Source organism: Ursus americanus, chromosome 5 (genome assembly GCF_024610735.1).
Source record: "Ursus americanus isolate L20-20 chromosome 5, mUrsAme1.1.p, whole genome shotgun sequence".
In the NCBI taxonomy this organism is placed as follows: Eukaryota; Metazoa; Chordata; class Mammalia; order Carnivora; family Ursidae; genus Ursus; species Ursus americanus.
Genome location: NC_142131.1, coordinates 38,074,768 through 38,095,693, shown reverse-complemented (window position 1 = coordinate 38,095,693; position 20,926 = coordinate 38,074,768). Strand labels below are relative to the sequence as shown.

General features: G+C 34.8%; 1 protein-coding gene across 1 annotated transcript in view; it reads right to left on the bottom strand.

Annotated features, from left to right (window-relative positions):
* The window catches only part of ADAMTS6 (ADAM metallopeptidase with thrombospondin type 1 motif 6), a 290,816-nt gene that overhangs the window by 31,074 nt on the left and 238,816 nt on the right, over positions 1-20,926 (bottom strand). The window contains exon 21 of the mRNA XM_045794264.2: positions 4,602-4,731. Coding sequence (XP_045650220.2) covers positions 4,602-4,731 — 130 coding nt within the window. The remainder of the gene's footprint in view (positions 1-4,601; positions 4,732-20,926) is intronic.

The following is a 20,926-nucleotide window of genomic DNA, read 5'->3' as shown; positions in this document are numbered from 1 at the left end:
TCACAAAAGAGTTGCTGCTATGAGCACATTAATTTTTTCCTAACAAGACTTCCTCTGCCCTTCAAGTTCTTCCAAATAAACACTATTAATATTTCTCTACCAATGCCTCTTTCATCTATTCTTCCTAGTCCCATCATTCTCTTTACAAAGCACAAAAATAAATCTTACTGCCCTCTATTTTTCCATACCCTCCTTATAAAATCTCCAATATGACCAAGAGACATTTGAAGTATTTCATTATGTAAAAAATACTATTTGGAATTTTAATAATGGTACTGGGAATTTGAAAATAAATACAGATCCTTTCCTCAAAGTAGGCAAATATATTTCAAATAGATTAAGGTTTACATTTAAAAAAAAAAGAAACTTTGAAAGTACAGTCTTAGAGTAGATAAGGCCTTCCTAAACATTATACCTAAAAAAGAAATAAAAGTTTGAGTTTTTCTATGTAATATTTTAAGGCTTTAATAAGAAAAAATAGATCATAACACCATAAATAATATGCCAAATATATGACAAACTAGGAAAAAATATTTGAAACAGAGGTAAAAGAATTAATATCCTTAATACATTAAGAGTTCATAGAAATCAGTAACAAAATGATAAACACTTCAATAGAAAAATGGCATAGGTTAGGCCATGCAGGGGAAAAGCAAAAAGAAGTAATACAAATGACCACTGAACGTAATTTTTCAATGTTCAGTCTCATCTGCAATCTGAGAAATACAACATAAAACAATTAAGTATCAAGGCTTTCTCCCTCCCAAAAGATAATTAAAGATTATTTCTAATATAATAATATCCAGGGGCACCTGATTGGCTCACTTAGTTAAGTGTCTGACTCTTGATTTCGGCTCAGGTCATGATCTCAGGATTGTGAGATGGAGCCCTGCTTTGGATTTGTACTGGGTTCGGAGCCTGCTTAAGAATCTCTCTCTTTCCCTCTTCCTCTGCCCCTTCTCCTACTCCTTCCTGTTCACTCAGTCTCTCTCAAACATAAAATAAAATAAAATAAAATAAAATAAAATAAAATAAAATAAAATAAAATAAAATAAAATAAAACAAAATAAAATAAAATATCCAGTGTTGTGTAGTTCAGGGAAATGACATTCTAATACACTGTTAGTAGGAATATACATTCGTACATTATCTCTGGAGAACAATCTGACAATGTTTCACAGACTAAAATATATTTCCATTTGAACAAGGAATTCTATTCCCATTTATTTACCATAAGAGCATAGTTATAAAGAGCAAAGTTTTAGTAGTAAAAATTGTTAATGCTGTGGTGGCTTAAGGGATCAAAAGCTAAGACACAGCCAAAACTGTTCAACAGTGGAAAACCAATTAATTAAGCAAGGACATATCTACTAAATGCTGTAGAAGATATTTAATGTTTGAAATATGTTGAGAACTAACTAGAAAGCATCAGAAATAGTATAATACCATTTTGTTATATATACATGTTTTTGTAAACATAGAAAAAGGCTGGAGATATATACTTCAAAATATTAACAGTGGTATTTTAAGTATTACAGGTATTTTTTATTTTCTTATTTTTACTTATCTGTGTTCTAAAAACTTTATGCTTTAATATGTATTACAAAAAACAAATATGATTATCACATCTGAAAAAAATGTATCTCCTTTCCTTTCTTCCATACTCATTTAAAGTATTATTGAATTCAGTAGTCTTTCAATGATTTTTATCTCTAGAATACCAATGTCTACTGGGAATTTTATGATATATAACTACCATTCTGAAGAATTGAGATTTTCTTTTTCATAGTCTGAATTCAAAGGAATAAAAAAGAAATTAAAAAGGAACTAAGAAAAAATAGAGTAATAAATAGTAATATTTTAAATATCTATCTTTAGCTCTTTCTGAAAAAGAAAAGTCAGCCTAAATTTTCTATTTAATATTCTCTTTATCTCTTTCAAATTCCATCTTCTTACCTCCAAACTTAAAAAAAGTTAATAAATAACCTTTTATTTCAGAATTACAAAAGGAAAGGAGATAGGAAACTTAATTTTAATTATGTATGTTAATTCAAGTGTCAGTTATCCTTAAACTATATATACACACATATATAATATATACATATATATAGTATATACATATGTATACATACATACACATATATGAATATATGTATACATACATACATACACACATATATATATACACAAAAACAGCTCCAGTGTAATATTCAAGCCCACAATACATGGGATGGAATGACAAACCACTGCAATCTCGAAGAACGTTCAAATAGCATTTAAGCTGAAACAAATAAAAAAGTTGAAGCCGAAACAGACAAGTGTGACCAGGACCACTCAGAGGTCTTAAATGGCTGATCGAATGCTAAACATAATACTTAAAATCCTGAGTGTCAGGAAATTAACTTGATGAGTTGAGATGTACAATTACATGAAAATAATGTTGAAAGTTATTGGAAACATGGGAAGGAACAAAATTTTGTCCAAGGTTTTTGAGCAGTTTTTAGAGTTTATATAGTTTTTCCATTTCTTTTGAGTTAAATCTATAAAAATAATTGGCAGAAAGGAGAAAAATTTTAAGAAACTAAAATGTTTTTGTAATACATATCATAGGTCATATTTCTTTCCTATGTCCATACTTCCCTATGTCTGGATTTTAAGAAATTAGTTACATCATGATCACATTTTGAAAAGAAGAAACATGAGGGGCGCCTGGGTGGCACAGTGGTTAAGCGTCTGCCTTCGGCTCAGGGCGTGATCCCGGCGTTATGGGATCGAGCCCCACATCAGGCTCTTCTGCTATGAGCCTGCTTCTTCCTCTCCCACTCCCCCTGCTTGTGTTCCCTCTCTCGCTGGCTGTCTCTATCTCTGTCGAATAAATAAATAAAATCTTAAAAAAAAAAAAAAAAAAAGAAAAGAAGAAACATGAAATTTTACAAGTCCTAGAATAGGGTGCCTGGGTGGGTCAGATGGTTAAGCATCTGCCTTCAGCTCAGGTCATGATCCCAGGGTCCTGGGCTGGAGTTCTGCATCCTCCCTGCTCAGCGGGGAGTCTGCTTCTCCCTCTCTCTGTGCTCCCCTGCTTGTGCCTCTCTCTCTCTTTCTCTTTGTCTCTTTCTCTCCCTTGCATGCACACACACATTCTCTCTCTCAAATAAATAAATAACATCTTAAAAAAATAAATATAGGTCCTAGAATAAAAGCTTCTTTCACTCTAGATTCCTTGTGCTCCTTGTTAGGGTAGTAACTGCCCTAAACTGTTCCAAGAGACTAGCAGTGAATATCTCCCCTTAAGATTCAAATATTTGGACAGACACTGACTTTGGAAAATGAAAGTTCATAAGGCATTATTGTATTGAAACAAAGATTAAGGAACACATCTTGCTTTAACTACATTAGGGACCTGAATCCTTTATTGTGACTCCTCTGTTGTTATTGCATGTAGAGCTTTCCTCTCCAGTTCTAGAGAGCTTGAGATATATAAATTCATTTGTCTACTCTTTTTTCCTTATTAATTTCAAGTTGGAATAACCAAGGAGATAATGGTTACCCTGATTTCTCAAACAAGGATGAAATGCCATTTGCACATGTTCTGTCTTGCAGTTGTCAAACAGGCAAAAAGCTCTACAAAGATCAAGATCAACTCGATATCTTTATCTTCAGCATCTTTGTCTGTTCTCATGTAATCACTGCCTTTTTCCGTTTTAATTTTTTCAAAGTAATCTCTACGCCCAACGTGGGGCTTGAACTCATGACCCTGAGATCAAGAGCAGCATGCTCTACCAAAGGAGTTGGCGAGGGGCCCCTAATCATGCTTTTTGCTCAGCCCAGAAACCTTTCTATTCTTACAGATTATAAAGTGTGACTCCCTGACAGCAGGTCCATATTATTAAATTTAAATTTTAAAAAAAGTCATCATTAAGATGAATGGGCTGTCAGCTTGTGCCTCCCTTTACAGTGAGCTGTGACTGCTACATTAATCAACAGAATGAGTCTGAAGTCCACCTCTATGCCTGTGCCCAACACGCAGAAGACAGAATGACTTAGGGTGACAGAACCTAAAACTGGGTCAGCAAACTAAAGCACTGATACTCCATTACAGAATGTTTCCAGAACATATTAAGAGTCTTTAGGCCTTTAGGATAAATATCTGGAAAAGATATGACTGCACACCAATCTTCTGTGTTTTACTGAATTTAAGATACCATTATTAAAAAAAAAAAGATACCATTATTTTACAGTCCGTTAAAAAAGATAAAAATAATGCTGATTATTATTGTAAGTAACACATTATCAATTTCAAGATGAATCTCAATCTCCAAGATGTTAAAATGTGAAAAGATACATGCTTCAGAATTGAAATCTGGTAATTTCCAGCACTGTGCCAGGATAAATCTACTGAAGTTCCTGCTTTAAAGGAGTTAATAACTGAAACCTATGGATAAACAGGAATCTTTGCTCAGTGAAAGGGACATAAAAATTCTACCCTCAGAAATGCTTTATCCCCCTTTCCTAACATATGAATATGTTTCCAAATATAAATAGCTAAGTGTTTTTCTCTTTGCGCTTAAAGAAAATAATTCTTGCTTCTTACTCTTACTTACTCAGGTGGGCAGGGCTCAGTGTTGCAGGATCTTTGATTTTCAGGTGGCTTACTGTCAGGGTCACAGTAATTGTTCTGGACAATAGAGTTGTCATCCAATCTTTTACAGACCACCTCCTGTCTTTGGAGACCTTGAGAAAAGGAGGACATCATTAATTGAAGAGTAGTTTACTTTCCAATAAGTTAGGTATGCATAGCTTTCCTCTGGGGAATCAACCTCAGTGGGTCGCTGCTGTTTTATCTGTTCCAGAAACACTTGACTGCTTCTCTAAAAAGGAGAGAAGTCCTGGTCATTATACTGCAATTTTAGGCAAAATTATTGTTCTCATATTTAGAAACATACTGTTTTCAAGTTCAGAAAAGAAACTATTGGTAATTTTAAACAATGAGTATTCCCATTTGTATAATCTTCTTCATGCTTACCTTAAAAAAAAAAACAAAACCAACCTTCATTTTCCCAAAATATCATCAAATAAAATGTATGAACATACATTTCAATGCAAAACAATGATTGTATATCTATTGAAAAATAAGACAATAGGGAAAAATTTACTTTTTGATATTTTGTAGGACAAATCCCATCAATTTAGTCTTTGTTAGGAACACATCACATTCACACATTTCATTCTTTTTCTTCCATTTATAGATTTATTTTTCTAAAAACCCATAAAGTCTAGAATTTAAAGATTACAGTAGGCCTCTTTTAGACTGCATTAGTCTGCTTGCTTTAACAGAGTTGGCCTCCTGTTGATTACACCACTGTCGAACAGCTATATATATATATATGTATATATATATGTATGTATATATACACATATATACACACATATGTACACACACACACATATATATATTCCTTGAAACAACTCAGAAGATTATTATCCCAGTCTTAAAAATTAGTCTATGTGACCTGCTTGCCACAGCTAAAAATATTCTCATTATAAAATTTGTAAAAGTCTCTATATATGTTTATTATTTATTGGCAAAGATATCCACCACAACTTGCTCACATTTCACAAAATACAAAGACACACACAAACACACTGTTATTTGTAAACATCCCTGAGTGAGTAGACCTTAAGCAGTCTCATTTTTTCTTTAGTGTCAAGGAATCTAAAGAAGCAAAGTTAGGTATACCAAGATATCAGAGAAAAAGTAAAACTAAAAACAATGATATATGTTTCAGATCATATAGAGGTAGCAGGTTACTCCTGGAATTGGAAATAAAAGCATAAACTACCCCCTATTCCATCACCCAATCTCTATAACCAGGTAAGTTAAATTACCCAGAAAGAGTTATAAAAACAGCATTAGCAGTATCCAGGAAACCACAGCTTCACACCTAGCTAGCCCCACACAAACTCACAGTTTTGCTTTTTTTCTTTCTTTTTTTTTTTTCAGCTGCTTTTAATAGTACGCTAAAGAAAAGACTTTAATCTCAAATTAGGGAAATCAATGTGCAATAGGATCATTCAGTGGAAACTGTCACCTTAAAAGCCATATACCAATGCTTTCCCCAACATCCTTTTAAGAGTCATGGATATTCTGCAGGTGGGGGCACCTCAGACATCACGCGATGCATACTTTTAACTAAGCAAGATAGGGAAATCTATGACTCTGACTGGGAAAATTAAGTCCTGTAGCCTCCATGGTGGTGGTGAGCAGTTGAAGAAGGTATATTTTACTATTTGCAGTGACCCAAGCCTCTTACTAATCTCTTTCAACAAACTTTTAGGTTTTCCTAAATTTAGGGGTCTAAAACATAGCCAACAACTTACTGGCAAAATATCTTAGAATATGTGTTGTATTCATTCCCTCCTAACCCCTAGACTAGGCCAAATCTCAGCTTATGTGACAACAGTTTGGAATTTTTTAACTATTAAACTTTAGATTTTTGAGGGAAGAATGATTCATATCAGGCATAGCTGTGATCCACTCACAGATGTTCCACAATATTCATCAGATATCTCCCCATTGTGTCATTCCAGTGGGCAGATAACTAAGTCCATGTGAACCACCTAGACAAAAATCTCTACCATTAGTCATGGGATTCAACTACCAACTGCCACAGTGGCTCAGAATATTCATCCACCCAGTTCAGTATGTTGTTCCTTCAGGAGGAGCAGGGGATTATTTTTGTAAGTTAGCATGGTCATTTTTTTAAAGTCACGCAAATATGATTATACCTGGGGAGGGAGACTCAAACCACCCACTTACACAGAAGACTTACACAATTTTACCCAACTTTGACAATCATATTTAATTTAAAAATCTGATTACACTTGCAATAAGAAAGTTGTCATTCAATTTAATACCCTGGTTGTTTTTCAGGAAACAATAAACACTTCCAACACTACAAAATGGAACTGATGTTACTACACATCAGCGTCAGAAGCATCAGTTCAGTTTCTACAGGTTAAGATAAAATGCTACTTCTTTTAAATTAACCCTAGAAATGCCATTTGATTATAATTACATCAGTTTTTAAAAGTAGCCTTTAATGTAAAAGCAAGGCCTCTGCAATTTGAATCACTAAGGTGAGATTTTAGTTATTGGAGGTGAGATTTATATTTGATTCTAAGATAAATTCTAACCATGTATATATCTTGAAAAATTTAACTCCCTAATGTTCATTGTTGAAAATTTGGAAAGTAAATAAAATTACAAGGAACAAAATTTTTTAAAAAAATCCATAATCTCATATCTTTGTTCTGGATCTTTATTTTTAAGGCTATTTTGCTTTTTGGTGGGATCCAGTAATTAGTTTAAGATTACATAGTACACAAACTGAACATCCCACTGAAATGTGGTTGACAAGTCATTCATTCATTCATTCATTCATTCATTCATTCATTCACTCATTCAACAGAGAATAATAGTCAACTATAAGGAACTGTGCTTCTTAAGAGACACTAAGTGCTAAGAATTACAAATTGGCTTAATTTTGGTCATGCCTTCCAGACTTCTTAAAAACTAGGAATTAGGACATTTTGGAGTTCACTTCAGTTTCATAAAATTTCAGAACAGTAATTTTTATGAAGTAAAAATTAAAGTCCTTGAATAAACAGCTGAAATTATATTTCATGAAGATACATTTTTCCTTGCATTCATCTTTTATTAATTTTCTTCTAAAATGTTCTATTAAACAGTGTGGTATTTCACACTCAAGAACCGACTATACCAGTAATCTATTCCAAATCTTCTGACAATGCTGATCTATCTTCCTCCAACAGCATAAAAATCCCCTTCCAACTTTTACCCCCACACTTGGCAGATTCGCAGATTTTTTTTTTTCTTTTTAAATCAGTAGCAACAGGATAACTCTAAACCAATGGACCTAACTAGGATGGATTTTGAAACACATACTTTGGGACCAAGGAAAATGCAGCTTTTAGCTTTAGAAAGTAGAAAATACAGATCAAGTAGAAATAATCTAAACTAAGTCAAAAAGAAAAATGATTGCGTTTAGAATCTTTTTATATGATTACACCTCTTATATATAGCTTCTTTTAAAGTAATCTGTAAAACAAAATAAATCTTGTAAAGTAATCTGTAAAACATTGTTAAGAAGTGGATTCAAAGCCTGTTGGAGATAATTACATCCAGTTACAAAAAATCACTATGTTTTCAAATCTAAAGCCTTATAGTTTGTAACCAAAACGTGAAATGTGCACATGGCCAGTCATAGATGCCTAATTAAAAACAAAATTCTAGTAACTTAGTGTCCATGTCCCCTGGAGATATGCAGATGTTCTGCAGAGCTTAATTGGTCAGATTTTAAACTGTACTAATTGCATTTTATTCTTAAACATCTAAAGTTACTGGCATGCAAATTCTATACCTGTTTATTTAAAGTAATACTTCTTACATGGTTAAAAAAATTAATGGTTTCGTATCACGAAATTTAAGTACAAAGATGTCATTACCAATACATGTTTACTTAAAACCCTCTAAAATGGGTGGATCCTGTTTAGAGATTTCTAATTTGCTTATCAAAGAATCAAATATGATGGTTCTTAGCATGGAAACATAACCCTTAATTTTAGTCTCTAAGTTGAAATTTATCAGATCTTATTTTTAATATTTAACTTTCAGCCAATAGTTAAAAGTTACAAATAACTGGGGCGCCTGGGTGGCTCAGTCAATTGAGTGACCGGTTCTTGGTTTCAGCTCAGGTCATGATCTCAGGCTTGTGAGATTGATCCCTGCGACAGGCTCCATGCTCAGCTTGGAGTCGGCTTCCCCTCTCCCTCTTGCTCTGCCCCTCCACCTGCTTGTGCTCTCTCTCTCTCTCTCAAATAAATAACTAAATAAATCTTAAAAAAAAAAAAGTTATAGATGATCTATTTTCCTACCAAAGATTCTCTTGTCCAATGAGAGGAAGGAGTACATCGCTGCTCTAGCTGTATATCAGGAAATAACTTTTAGTATTTTGAAAGAGCATACGCCCCAGGAAAGTTATTAAGAAGTCCAGCTAACTGCAAGTCAGTCCAGACGGAATCCTTGATCCACTGTGCTTATTCTAGGAGATGGTCATGGTTCAACTGAAGACCACAGGGTCTTCTGCTCAGCAGCCACATTCCTAGGGCCAATCCTGAGGGAAGGCTCCAGAGACCTTCGTGCCTCTCAATTTCCTCTCCTCCTTTTCAATCCCTTCTCTATTCCCCTTATAGGCAGTTCAGTATTCTCATATCCCACTCCTTCTTTCAGAAAATTAAGTAATTTTATAAACTCATTTGTAACAGTATTTGGCAATATATTGCCTTTTGCGGAACAGTTGATCAATTTTAAAAGTAGAGAGGAGGGCACTCAATGCACATAAATTATCACCTGAATTTCACTTGAAAGAGTGACATCTGTTAAACCAAGAGGTATATGGGGAAGCAGGAGAAAGACCTAGGTCTTTTCAAATCTATTCTTAAGACTCAGGATTCCAGTCTTAGACCATTCAATTGGTAAGTAAGTAGTCTATAATCATATGTGAGTGAGTCAATAATGAAAAGAGAGGTATAAAGAAAGGTATAAATGCATGCTTGGATTGATGGGCTAACCAACATCTAGGTAATTTAACCTAACAGCACAGTACATCATATCTACCCAAGAAACAGTTTACTGAAGAGGAAGAGGGGAGAAAAAAGTCAAAAAGGTAGAGCTTATAGTGGCTAAGGCAACAATTTGCTTAACCACAGCATCTAAAGTAGCTAGCAACCAAGACAACACTCTATATAACCATAATATGTAGAACATATAGCTAGCAATATTAATTTAAATCTCCACTGTAGATAGCAACCAAAGAGTAACAAGTGCCAGGAAAAAAAAAATGTCTCTTTGCTCTGTCTCTCACTGATGGAATCTGGCTATTGTGCTGTGTGATTATTGGCCAGACACACGCATTTGCAGGGCAGAGTAAAGTCCATCTGCCTTGGATCTAACAGCTGGCACCCAGTGTACCAATCAGCTCCACCCATATGCTTCCTTCTTCTGAATAGCCTCCTGCTGGTTTTTATCTTCCAAACGCTTCCTTTCTCTGTCTTTCCCAGTGTCTTCCCTTCTGTCCTAAGCAAAACTAGATGTTCCAAGGAAACACAGGATTATATACATACAAAAAAACAAAAATGCAGCTCTAAAATACTGTATTTTTCTACAGCAGCTGTGTTCAGTGACGGTAAGTTAGGGTGGGGCATATACACACTGCATTTATTTGAAATCATACTATCCCAAAAGGGAATTTTTCTTTTCTTCTCTTCTCTTTTCATTTCTTTCATTTTTTAAGATTTTATTTATTTGAGAGTAAGAGACTGTGTGTGTGTGTGTGAGAGAGAGAGAGAGAGAGAGAGAGAGAGAGAGACAGTGGAGGATGGGGAGGCAGAAGGAGAGGGAGAAAGAGAATATCAAGCCTCACTCATGGCTTGATGTCATAACCCGGAGATCATGACCCAAGCCAAAACCAAGAGGCAGACACCTAACTGACTGATCCACACAGCACCCCCCCCCCCCCCGGAGGGACTTTCTACCACTCATTAGATATTAACAGGAATGTCTTCCATGGAAGCGTCTAACTTAATTTAACTCAACCTAATTCCTACTATGTCTAAGGCATGGTTTTCATTATCATAAGGGTGAAAATTAGTGAGATAGTCTTGACTTCAATAAGATTACATTAAAAGGGGGGAATAAGACAAGTAGCAATATAATTATATTACGGAAGGTAACTTATCTAATAAAATAATGCTCTTTCAGGTCTAATAATTTTAGTTTTACAGTCTTCCTATTTTGTTATATTGTTGTCTGATTTTTCTTTCCCTTATCTACATTGACCTTAAGCACTCTTTTCATAGCCAAAGGTCTATGTTATCCCTTTTCACTTTATCTTGTTATACCTTTTTGTGAGTTCTAGGCAGTTTAGGAAAATGACCTAAGGTAAGTTTTCACTCTCCTGGGTAAAACGAGACAATCAAATTAGATCATTTTTAATGTTTCTTCCAGATTCAAAATTTTATGAAAGTTGTCTCCTCTTTTCTTTCTCCACAATTCAATTGTTCAGTTTTTTTCCCTTTTATATGTCCACTTTGCCCCCATATTCTACAGAATAATAAGTCTGGAAAACACAACATTTGTTAGATTCCTTTAGTTTTGTAGTCTTGTTTCAGTGCTTGAGTTCTTACCAAGAGACATACACATGATACAGGTAGACATGTCAAGAGGCAGAACACAGAATTAGGAATTTGTGAGAGGCAAGTTTCCTATGAAGAATTAACTCATATTATACTAAAAAGAAATCTCCATGATCTGTAGGAGCTTGTTTTTGATATTTTATTAAAAAAATTAGGGAAATGATGTTGAGAGTACAAGAAGATCTTGAGCTTCTTCTATACACTGTGATGAATTTATTACCAATAGAGAAGGTTTCCTTTTATTTTTTTTTTAAAGACTGTATTTTCAAGTAATCTCTACACCCAATGTGGGGCTCAAACCTATGGCCCCAAGATCAAGAGTCACATTGCTCTACCAACTAAGCCAGCCAGGTGCCCAGAAGCTTTTCTTTCTTTCTTTCTTTCTTTCTTTCTTTCTTTCTTTCTTTCTTTCTTTCTTTCTTTCTTTCTTTCTTTCCTTTCTTTCTCTTTCTTTCTTTCTTTCTTTCTTTCTTTCTTTTCTTTCTTTTCTTTTCTTTCTTTCTTTCTTTCTTTCTTTCTTTCTTTCTTTCTTTCTCCTTTCTTCCTTTCTGTCTTTCTTTTTCTTTCTTTTCCTTCCTTCCTTCCTTCCTTCCTTCCTTCCTTCCTTCCTTCCTTCCTTCCTTCCTTTTCTTCCTTCCTTCCACTCTCTCTCTTTAAGATTTTATTTATTTATTTGAGAGAGAGTGTGTGTGAGCAGAGAGAGGGGCAAAGGAGAGAAAGAGGGGGAAGCAGACACCTCCCCTGAATGAGGAGCCCAACATGGGGCTCAATCCCAGGACCCTGAGATCATGACCTGAGCTGAAGTCAGAGGCTTAACTGACTAAGCCACCTAGGCACCCCCGAAGATTTTCTTCTAATTATATACAGCACCTCCTTCTTTCTTAGAACCAAAGAGCAAATATTTCAGATTTGAGTTATAAAAAAGCTGTATAGCTTATTATTTTCTTCAAGTAAAAAAATGGGAATAGTAATAACAGAAGGTCCTATAAAATTGGAATGATGATGTTTGCCATTTAAAAAGGCTTAATTTTTTTTCAAAAAGCATTTTATAAATAATACTTTGTAAAGATGCATAATGTTATGACTGTTAAAAATGGTATTTAGGACAAAATGTTTGTGAAGTGAAACATGACCTGTGACACACAAATCATTAATACAACAGGAATGCGCTTAAACTTTGTTTTCAGCCTTACCCAAGCTTTTCAGTGAGTGAACATGTACGCAGGCCCTGATCATGTTAGGGAAGAATACAATCTCTAAAGCAATAGAAATGAGATGAAATAGGGAGGAAAACAGCACTAGGAGAAATGTTTGGGGTCACCAGAGACTTCTTGCCTTCAGCTATACATCCGAACATCAGAGAAAATGCAAGCCATAATATGCAGGAGTAAACAGTAAAAAAATCAGGTTACCCACCAAACTTTCATATGTAAGGCTTTTTACAAGAAGTTAGAAAGCTTAGATAAAATTGAAAATACACAGGAGAATTCCAAAAACAATTTGAAGTGTATTATAGAAGGGAAGTCACATGCTTAAGTAAAAAGATACATAAAAATAATTATTATAGACAAATAAATGAGCAAACATATCCTCCAGAAGTGTGAACCAACCAAGAGCCTGAGTTCGCCTGAGCAGCTGCTCCTCTCCAGGGCATGCTATATGAGAACTGAGCCAGTGTCATTGAGGGCTACAGAGACTAGGCTCTCCAGAGCTGTGATGTTCAACAGGTGCCTTTCTATGATGCCTGGCACAGCCAAGTCCATGTATTATAGGGTACTCTTACTTCCCAACATTGAAAATGACCTAAAAGAAGGCGATGTGGGAGAAGTGAATAGGAGAAAGCCATGGTCAGTGCAATGACAGACCTTGTCTAGACCTACAAGTATTTTATATTTCAAAGACCAAAGAGGAAATGTGGGAACAACAAACACAGATGAATGAACATCTTTATTTTTCTAAACGCAAGTCACTTTTTACAAGGGGCTTGTATTATTAAAAATATCACTGTGATCTATTTTATGTCTAAGTTGGTGTATACAGGAATCAAATGTAAAATGACTCTCACAGTTTCAAACAGTAGTACATTGTGTAACTTCAAACAGAAATGATCTTTTACAGGGAATTTTCCTTAAAAACTAACTATATAACTATATTTCTTCAAAGGGAAATAAATGGCAATGAGTAAAATGCTTTTAATTATTCAAACTAAAATTCCCATCTGTTATCTTTTACTTAACTTTGAAAGTAACTTTTGGATGGTAAGTCCTAAATCAGAAGCAAAGCTAGTTATAAGATTTGACCTTTTTATGTCTCTCATACTTAATTTCAATCAAGTCTACTCTGAATCTTGAAAAACAATTGGATTTTGTTTTCCTCTCTCTGCTCCATTTTGGGACTCCTCCACTCCGAACTTGTATCAAAGTTACAGTGTGTAAGTCCTTTATAAGCTGTAATACATATTACATATTATTATTATGTCTATAAAAGTCACTCTGAAAACACTTGTTTGAAGCACATTCTGTTAGTTCACTAATACTGTGAATTGACCATTACTAGTGATGTTAAAAAGGTATCTTGGGGTGCCAGTCTGGCTCAGTTTGGTAGAACATGTGACTCTGGATCCCAGGTTGTGAGTTTGAGCCCCACGTTTGTGTAGAGTTTACTTAAAAATAAAATCTTTAAAAAAAAATGTTAGGTATCTTCGAATTAGTGAACAAATTAAAAGGACATCTGTGAAAATGTAAGGCATTTACCTGTTTTATCTGGTACTATGAGAGCTGTTTTCTTTCAGTCAGGTATTAGTATAAGCCTAAAGATTATATTATATTTTTTCTAATAATTACTTTTAAAAGACAATTTTAAAATTGTTATGTTATAATGGAATTACTGTACTTTTAAATGCACATTATCCTTCTGCTGTGTCATTTTTTTAAAATGAAATATAGAACATGAACATACAGTGTTTCCATAGAAACAATGTAGAAATTACCAACTTTTTAAAGAGGCTAAGGCAATCTGCATGACAGATGCGTTAAAATATCTTGAAAAGTATGTCATTAATAAATGGAACAGTGTAAGGGCACCGGGGTGGCTCAGTCAGTTATACATCTGCCTTAGGCTCAGGTCATGATCCCAGGGTCCTGGAATCGAGTCCCTTGTTGGGCTCCTTGCTCAACAGGGAGCCTGCTTCTCCCTCTCCCTTTCCTTCCCACTCCTGCTCTCTCTCAAATAAATAAATAAAATCTTCAATAAAATAAAATAAAAGGAATAGTGTAGGTAAACTTGTTAGGTAGCAAACTGTAAAGACAAATTTGCTATTCAGTTCTCTTTTAAATATTTAGGGTATTTTTCTTTTTTTTTTCTTCTTCTTCTTTTTTTTTTTTTTTTTTCTCTAATCACCCACCAATCTTAAACTGAACTAACAGAGATAGAGGAAGGAAATATATTCAGGACACATCAGAAGGAAAACTTAATACAGATATGAAGGAAAAGTTTACACAGTATTCAAGACCTCTAGTTCCTTAACTGGAAGTACAGAAGAGGCTCTGATTTTAAACTCTGAACATCACCCAGACCCTGATTAAGGAGTTTATATGCACCTTTTTCCTTTTATGAAATGCAATTCAACATCTATTGGAAGAAAAGGAGAGGAATAATTTTTATCTACTTTAATGATACTCATTTTACCTTAAATCAAGAGTTCTCAAACTTTCCTCGTTCATGACACATTTAATTTCTCAGTAATTTTTTCACAGCCCTCCTAGGCAGAAAAAAAATATCTAAGAGTTTTACTTATTAAGTAGTTAGGTCCAAACAACTTAGTAATAATCAGTGTGTTAATTGACCGATGTCACTATGTTTCTGCTGTGTCTTTTGTGAGTCTGCTGCAGTATTCTGGGGCACCGTGCTGCGGTTTGAAAAATATGGGCCTACATCAGGAAAATGCAAAATAGTAGTCAGAAACTATGTAAAGCATCCTAAAAATATTAAGGAATAGAAACCAGTTCCAATATGCATAAGAATCCAGATGAATCAGGTGAAATCACAAAAAGAATGAATTAAAAAAAAATTTGTCCTAGCTAGAAAGAAGAAACACACAGAATATCTTTTAAGTTTGTATGCAATTCACACACACACACACACACACACACACACACACACACGGCTTAAGATGACATCCAGGGAAGAAAAAGAAAAATAAACAGAACAAGCATCTAAATAAGCATGAAACAGACAAGAAAAATTAATTATGCTACGTAAATGTGAAATAAAAAGTAATGATAAAATTTTAAGTGGTCAAAAACAATTGATCAGAAACATTCCTGAATAACCCCATAGTATATATGCAAAAAATCTGTACTTTGATCTTCAAATAAATTCAAAATTGCCTCTAAAAATAAACCCGTCTTCTTCCTTCTCCTCCTCAATATAAGCATAGTTTTAGCTTATCTTTTTCTCCCTGAGCTGCCAGGCAAGTTCAACAAAGAGATGCCAAGGTTTGTCAGCAGAAACCTGAGAAAAATGAGTTCTTTGGTATGCAATTTTTGTACTTCTACACAAAGATAAAGAAAGAAAACTCTAGAAAAAAAAATTAGAGAAAATAATAAGAGGTGTCAATACAGCCAACTGCATAAATTTAAAAAGAATACATGTAAAATATTTATGAATTTCTGACTTTTCTTTGCATTACAAATAAAGCATTCTTAAGATTTTCTTTTTAACAGAACAGGTACAAACAAATGCAACAGTACAGTGACTCTCAGTTAATTGGCTTTGGAAAGCTTTGCTTTAAAGCAGATGGGTTGCATCAAATAAGAGGAGTGGTGAGGGAAGCGTCAGGTGGAAAGAGATTGGTTTAAATGGCTGGAAATGAAAGCACATCCAGAAAGGCAGGGAAGGAAATTATCATGAATACTGCTGCATTTTGCAGAGATTCATTCCCTAATGAAACAAATTTCCTAAAACAATAGATGACTTTCCCTAGAACCATCTCACAAAGAGAAAAAAAAGTTACAATTTTCACAAATGTTGAGTTAAAACAGGAGCCAAATGCCTCTGACTTGTGTGTTTAAATTAAACTTGGTTGAGTTTATAACCACTTATTCATTATAACTCCCTAAGTACCACAGAAATTTGAAATTAGAGGGACAACTTTGGAAAACCTGCCTAGCACAAATTCAATTACTCAAAAGGTTGAGAAACAATACATAACAGTTTCAGTCAGTTTTAAAAGCATTGATTAGATGCTTATAAATGATCCATCAGGTAAAGAGAGCATGTAAATAAACTGAAAAAAGCTTTCTAAAGGCATGTCCAACGCTGATGGCCACACTAAACAAAATTACAAAATTAACTGGCATTCTATTATATTTTTCATTCCCTCTGCTGATGTCCTGTCCCAAATACTTAGAAATAAATCTCATTAATCTTTGCATTATTTAACCAGTAGCTAATTAATAACAGAAATGTGAGTTAATGCTACCAGTGGCATTTGCATCTGAATGTAAATTATCTGAATACTAAATAAACTTTCCATCAGCCTCAATGGCAGCATTTCTCAACCTTGGCTGCACATTAGAATTACCCAGGAAGTTTTTAAAAATCTGATGCCCAGGCCACACTCCTAACAAATTAAATCAGAACTTCTGGGGCCACGGGCCCAATCATCAGAATTTTTCGAAGTTCTCCAGGTGATTCCAATGTACGACCAAAGTTAAGAACCACTGGCTTTAGGTAAAGCATTTGAAAAAATAAAATTTCGAACTAGTGAAGGAGATTTTTTTTTTTACTGGGGATTTATCATGTTGCTCTATGGAGGTTGCCAACTGGTAGGAAAGCTCTGTTCAAGGTAAAGGGCCATCTTCATTAAGAGAGAATGCTAAATTTAAAAAATCACTAGACACTCCATTTCTAAGTCTTGATTTCAGGAAGTTACTTCACCTGGATTTTATCTACAAAATAGTAATAATAATAGCAATGCCTAGGCTCATGGTGCTGTTGATGATAATCAAACATAACAGGGTACTAGAAAATGTTTTATAAACGATAACATTTTATTTATTATTACATAGCTGAGCAGTAGAACCATTTATCATTAAAAAGACTAGCTGTAATGTAGATTACAACCATAATATGGATTATTACCCAAATGATTTGCCACTTTATTTTAATAGGCATTTACTTTACGAAGTCTAAGTGTCTACCCCAATGTTTCTCAAAGTATGGTTTCTGAACCAGTAGCACCAGCATCACCTGGACACTTTCTAGAAGTGCAAATTCTTGGGGTCCATCCCAGACCTACTGAATCTGAAATTGGAGGCAAAATCTAGCAATCTTATTTGAAAAAGACATCCAGGTAATTCTGATGTTAAAATCTGAGGACCATACATCCAGCCAAAGTGAGTAAAAAGTGAGTATGTATGACTAATATCAAAGGAAAAATATCCAATATTTGTTATTTGATATTTTAAAAGTTGCAGCGCAAAGACACAGTGGCCTAAATGCTTTAAAAAAATTCCTAAAGCTTTGTATTCAAAAGTAATATATTCTTTTACCCAGCAGAGCTTTATCAATTAACACATTAATCATAAATACAATGGTAGTATATAAATTTGGGAATCAGATAAATCACAGAGTGTATAACACTCCAGATAAGGAATAAAGAAATAAAAACTCTAATAGGAGTTAACAGTGGTTCAGTAAATAGTCAAGTTTTAATTCATTGGGCCTGAGTCTCTCTCAGAGGAAGAATCACAACTGTATCTTAAAAATCACATTTATCCTGAAGACAACACCCCACAGCATCTCAATGTTCTTATTCAGGCGAAGGAAGTGTTTCATCACTTACTCAGAGAAAAGACCATTACTTAGACTGAATCACCAGCAATATTTCCTGCAGCATGAGATTTGTCATTGGGTCTGCTAAGCAACAGAAAAACAATCTCAAAACTTCTTATCTTAAAAGATATCATAAGAGAAAGCTATCAACATTGCTTCCAAATTCAAAGTTTGTTATTTGCCACTAATAAAACATAGGCAGGAGAGTAATAGGTGAGATCACTGAGGAGTCTTGTGAGATTGCAACAGAAAGTTGAGATCTTTCTTGTTCTCTCTTTTCCCATTTTAAAAAATTTTGGCGTCCTCAAGACACCTAGCACCACCCTGGAAAGATGAGAGTGAAATATTCCAATTAAGAACTGACTTTATCCCAATTAAAAACTGCCCCACCTTCTAAGAAAATTAACAATGTTAAACTCTTATTTCCTACACTGGAAAAAACTAGCACAAGTGAATAATTGCCAAAATAATTAATTCCTTTTGCTCATCCACTCATCTATAAATATTTATTGAGTACCTAATATATTCCAGATATTGTTCTAGATGCAAAGTGAGTCTAGAGAGATGCACAGACGTCAGTGAGGAGGGCATAGATTCTGTCTCCAGGTTTCAGTTTCTCTGTCAACCAAATCACTAGTACTCAAACTTGAGCAAGCATCACAATCACCTGGAGAGCTATTTAAAAGAGACTGTTGAGGCCCACCCAGAGTTTCTATTCAGTAGGTCTGGGATGGGGCCCCCAAAGTAGCATTTCTAATAAATTCTCAGGTGATGCTGATGCTGCCACTGCTGTGGCCACACGTTGAGAACCACTAACCAAGCCAGCCAAATGGCAACTCTTCACACTATCCCTGCTGACTTCCAAGCACTGTACATCTCTCTTCCAAAGAAGGCAATGGCCTCAAGACTGCCTCATGCCTGCTGTCATAATCACGCACAACTGAGCAGAATTCCAGTTTCAAGAACCACCTCAAATATCTACGATTAGTAGCTCCAGGACAGAGGTAAAAAGTACAAATAACAGAGAAAATTCTCCTTCCAGGGGATTTTCTCCCTCCTTGTTTTTCTTTTTGTTTTATCCCCTACTACAAGAAATCATTTTTGTATTATGATTTCCCAATGCAAGTGTTATGGAAAAGAATAACACTCCTTTAGATTTTTCATGTATCTTTAATAAGATCACAGCTTTTCTTCTAAATTCAGTTCTCATGGTCTAACACCCACCCTATTTGTCAGACTATCTCCTTTTTGAACAAAAGAATCATAAGGTTAGAAGGAACATTGAGAATTCACTTAATCCCTCCTTGGCCTCAGATAAGACTGTTTCTAAACCATCCCCAAATATAGCAATTTTCAGTACAAAGACGAACAGGCACTAAGAATTTCTCATTCAACATTCTGTCACAGACTTGAAGATACTAATATACTTTCCCTCAGCCTTCTCTTCTCCAAGCTAATCATCCTCAACATTTAGACTTTCCTCATTAGATTTCCTAAACTTTATTTTGGCTCTTCCTTAATAACTTTATCCTACCTTATACTTCAGGGCCTGAATTATGTATATACTGTTATCATGAAGGCTTTTTTTGGGGGGGTATGTGAAAGGGATAAGTTAATTTATAGCTTGAACAAAAATGAATTTATTGGAACAAAGAAAGATATATGTATAAATGCCACTAAAATATAATACAGTGGCATTCACTTGAACAATTAATTTCAAATATCCTTTATTTTATTAAAATACATAGTAATGCCTTATAGTTTTTAAAACTTTACATTATAAATCACTAGCCATTTCACACATAAAACGGATGGGAATTAGAGATCTTTTAAAATATGCCACAAATTATATATAACCATGTTTCATGACACCTCACATAGGAGAAGACATTATTATTATTATTAATTTGCTTTGCTGATGTTTTATATCGTGTTTACTACTAAAGTTGGAGTTACAGATAATCAATGATTTATTTCTGAATGAGTTTAAAAATACTGAATACATTACATAATAATCATTTCTGTGAAAATAATTCTTCCTATGCAAGCCTCAAGAATCAGAGGTGTTTAGAAATTCAATGAGTACAGGACAAGATAGGGTAAAGGCCATGTCCAATCATATGTTTCTGAGCAGTTTAGAAAGGGAATATAGTTAATAGATTGGAAATGGGGTAAAATGGGATGATTCACTTTATTTCTATTTCTCCCGTTCTAAATATCACTATTCAAAATCAATCTTTGCTTTTGGAATGGTGAGGTGCTCTAGCACAGCCTAGGCCTGAGGGATAGGGTTGTTTCCTTGCCTATTGGGACCAAGGTGTACGGTGGAGGCGATGCATTTAGTCTCCAGAGAGAAGGAAGATGCTGCTTGCACAGCACTTCTACTCACCAGTCCATGCAGCAGCAAGGGTGTTGGCTTTGAAGGAAGCCAACTGTCCTGCTCTCCCAGCCAGAGGTAAAGAATTGCATTGGTGGCCACTAGAGGGAGGAGGATTAGGAATAGAGTAAATTGTGGGGAAAAGGCACCCATGAAAAACGCACATGGGACAACCAACACATCACCAACCACCGCCTAGCAGCTACCTCTCTGAGGGACTATAATGGGGTCAGCATACACCATTAACCCGGAGACCCAGACACCAGGAATTATCGTAGTATCCCAGTATATAGCCCCTTAACTGTGATGGCTGGAGAAGGGAGTTTGAATAGGTTTGTGGGAAACACACAAGCACACAAACACAAACACGCAAGCACACAGACATACATTCTCATCCCCCATTACAAGAAGTTGCATCTGTGCCGTCTGATTCTTGCT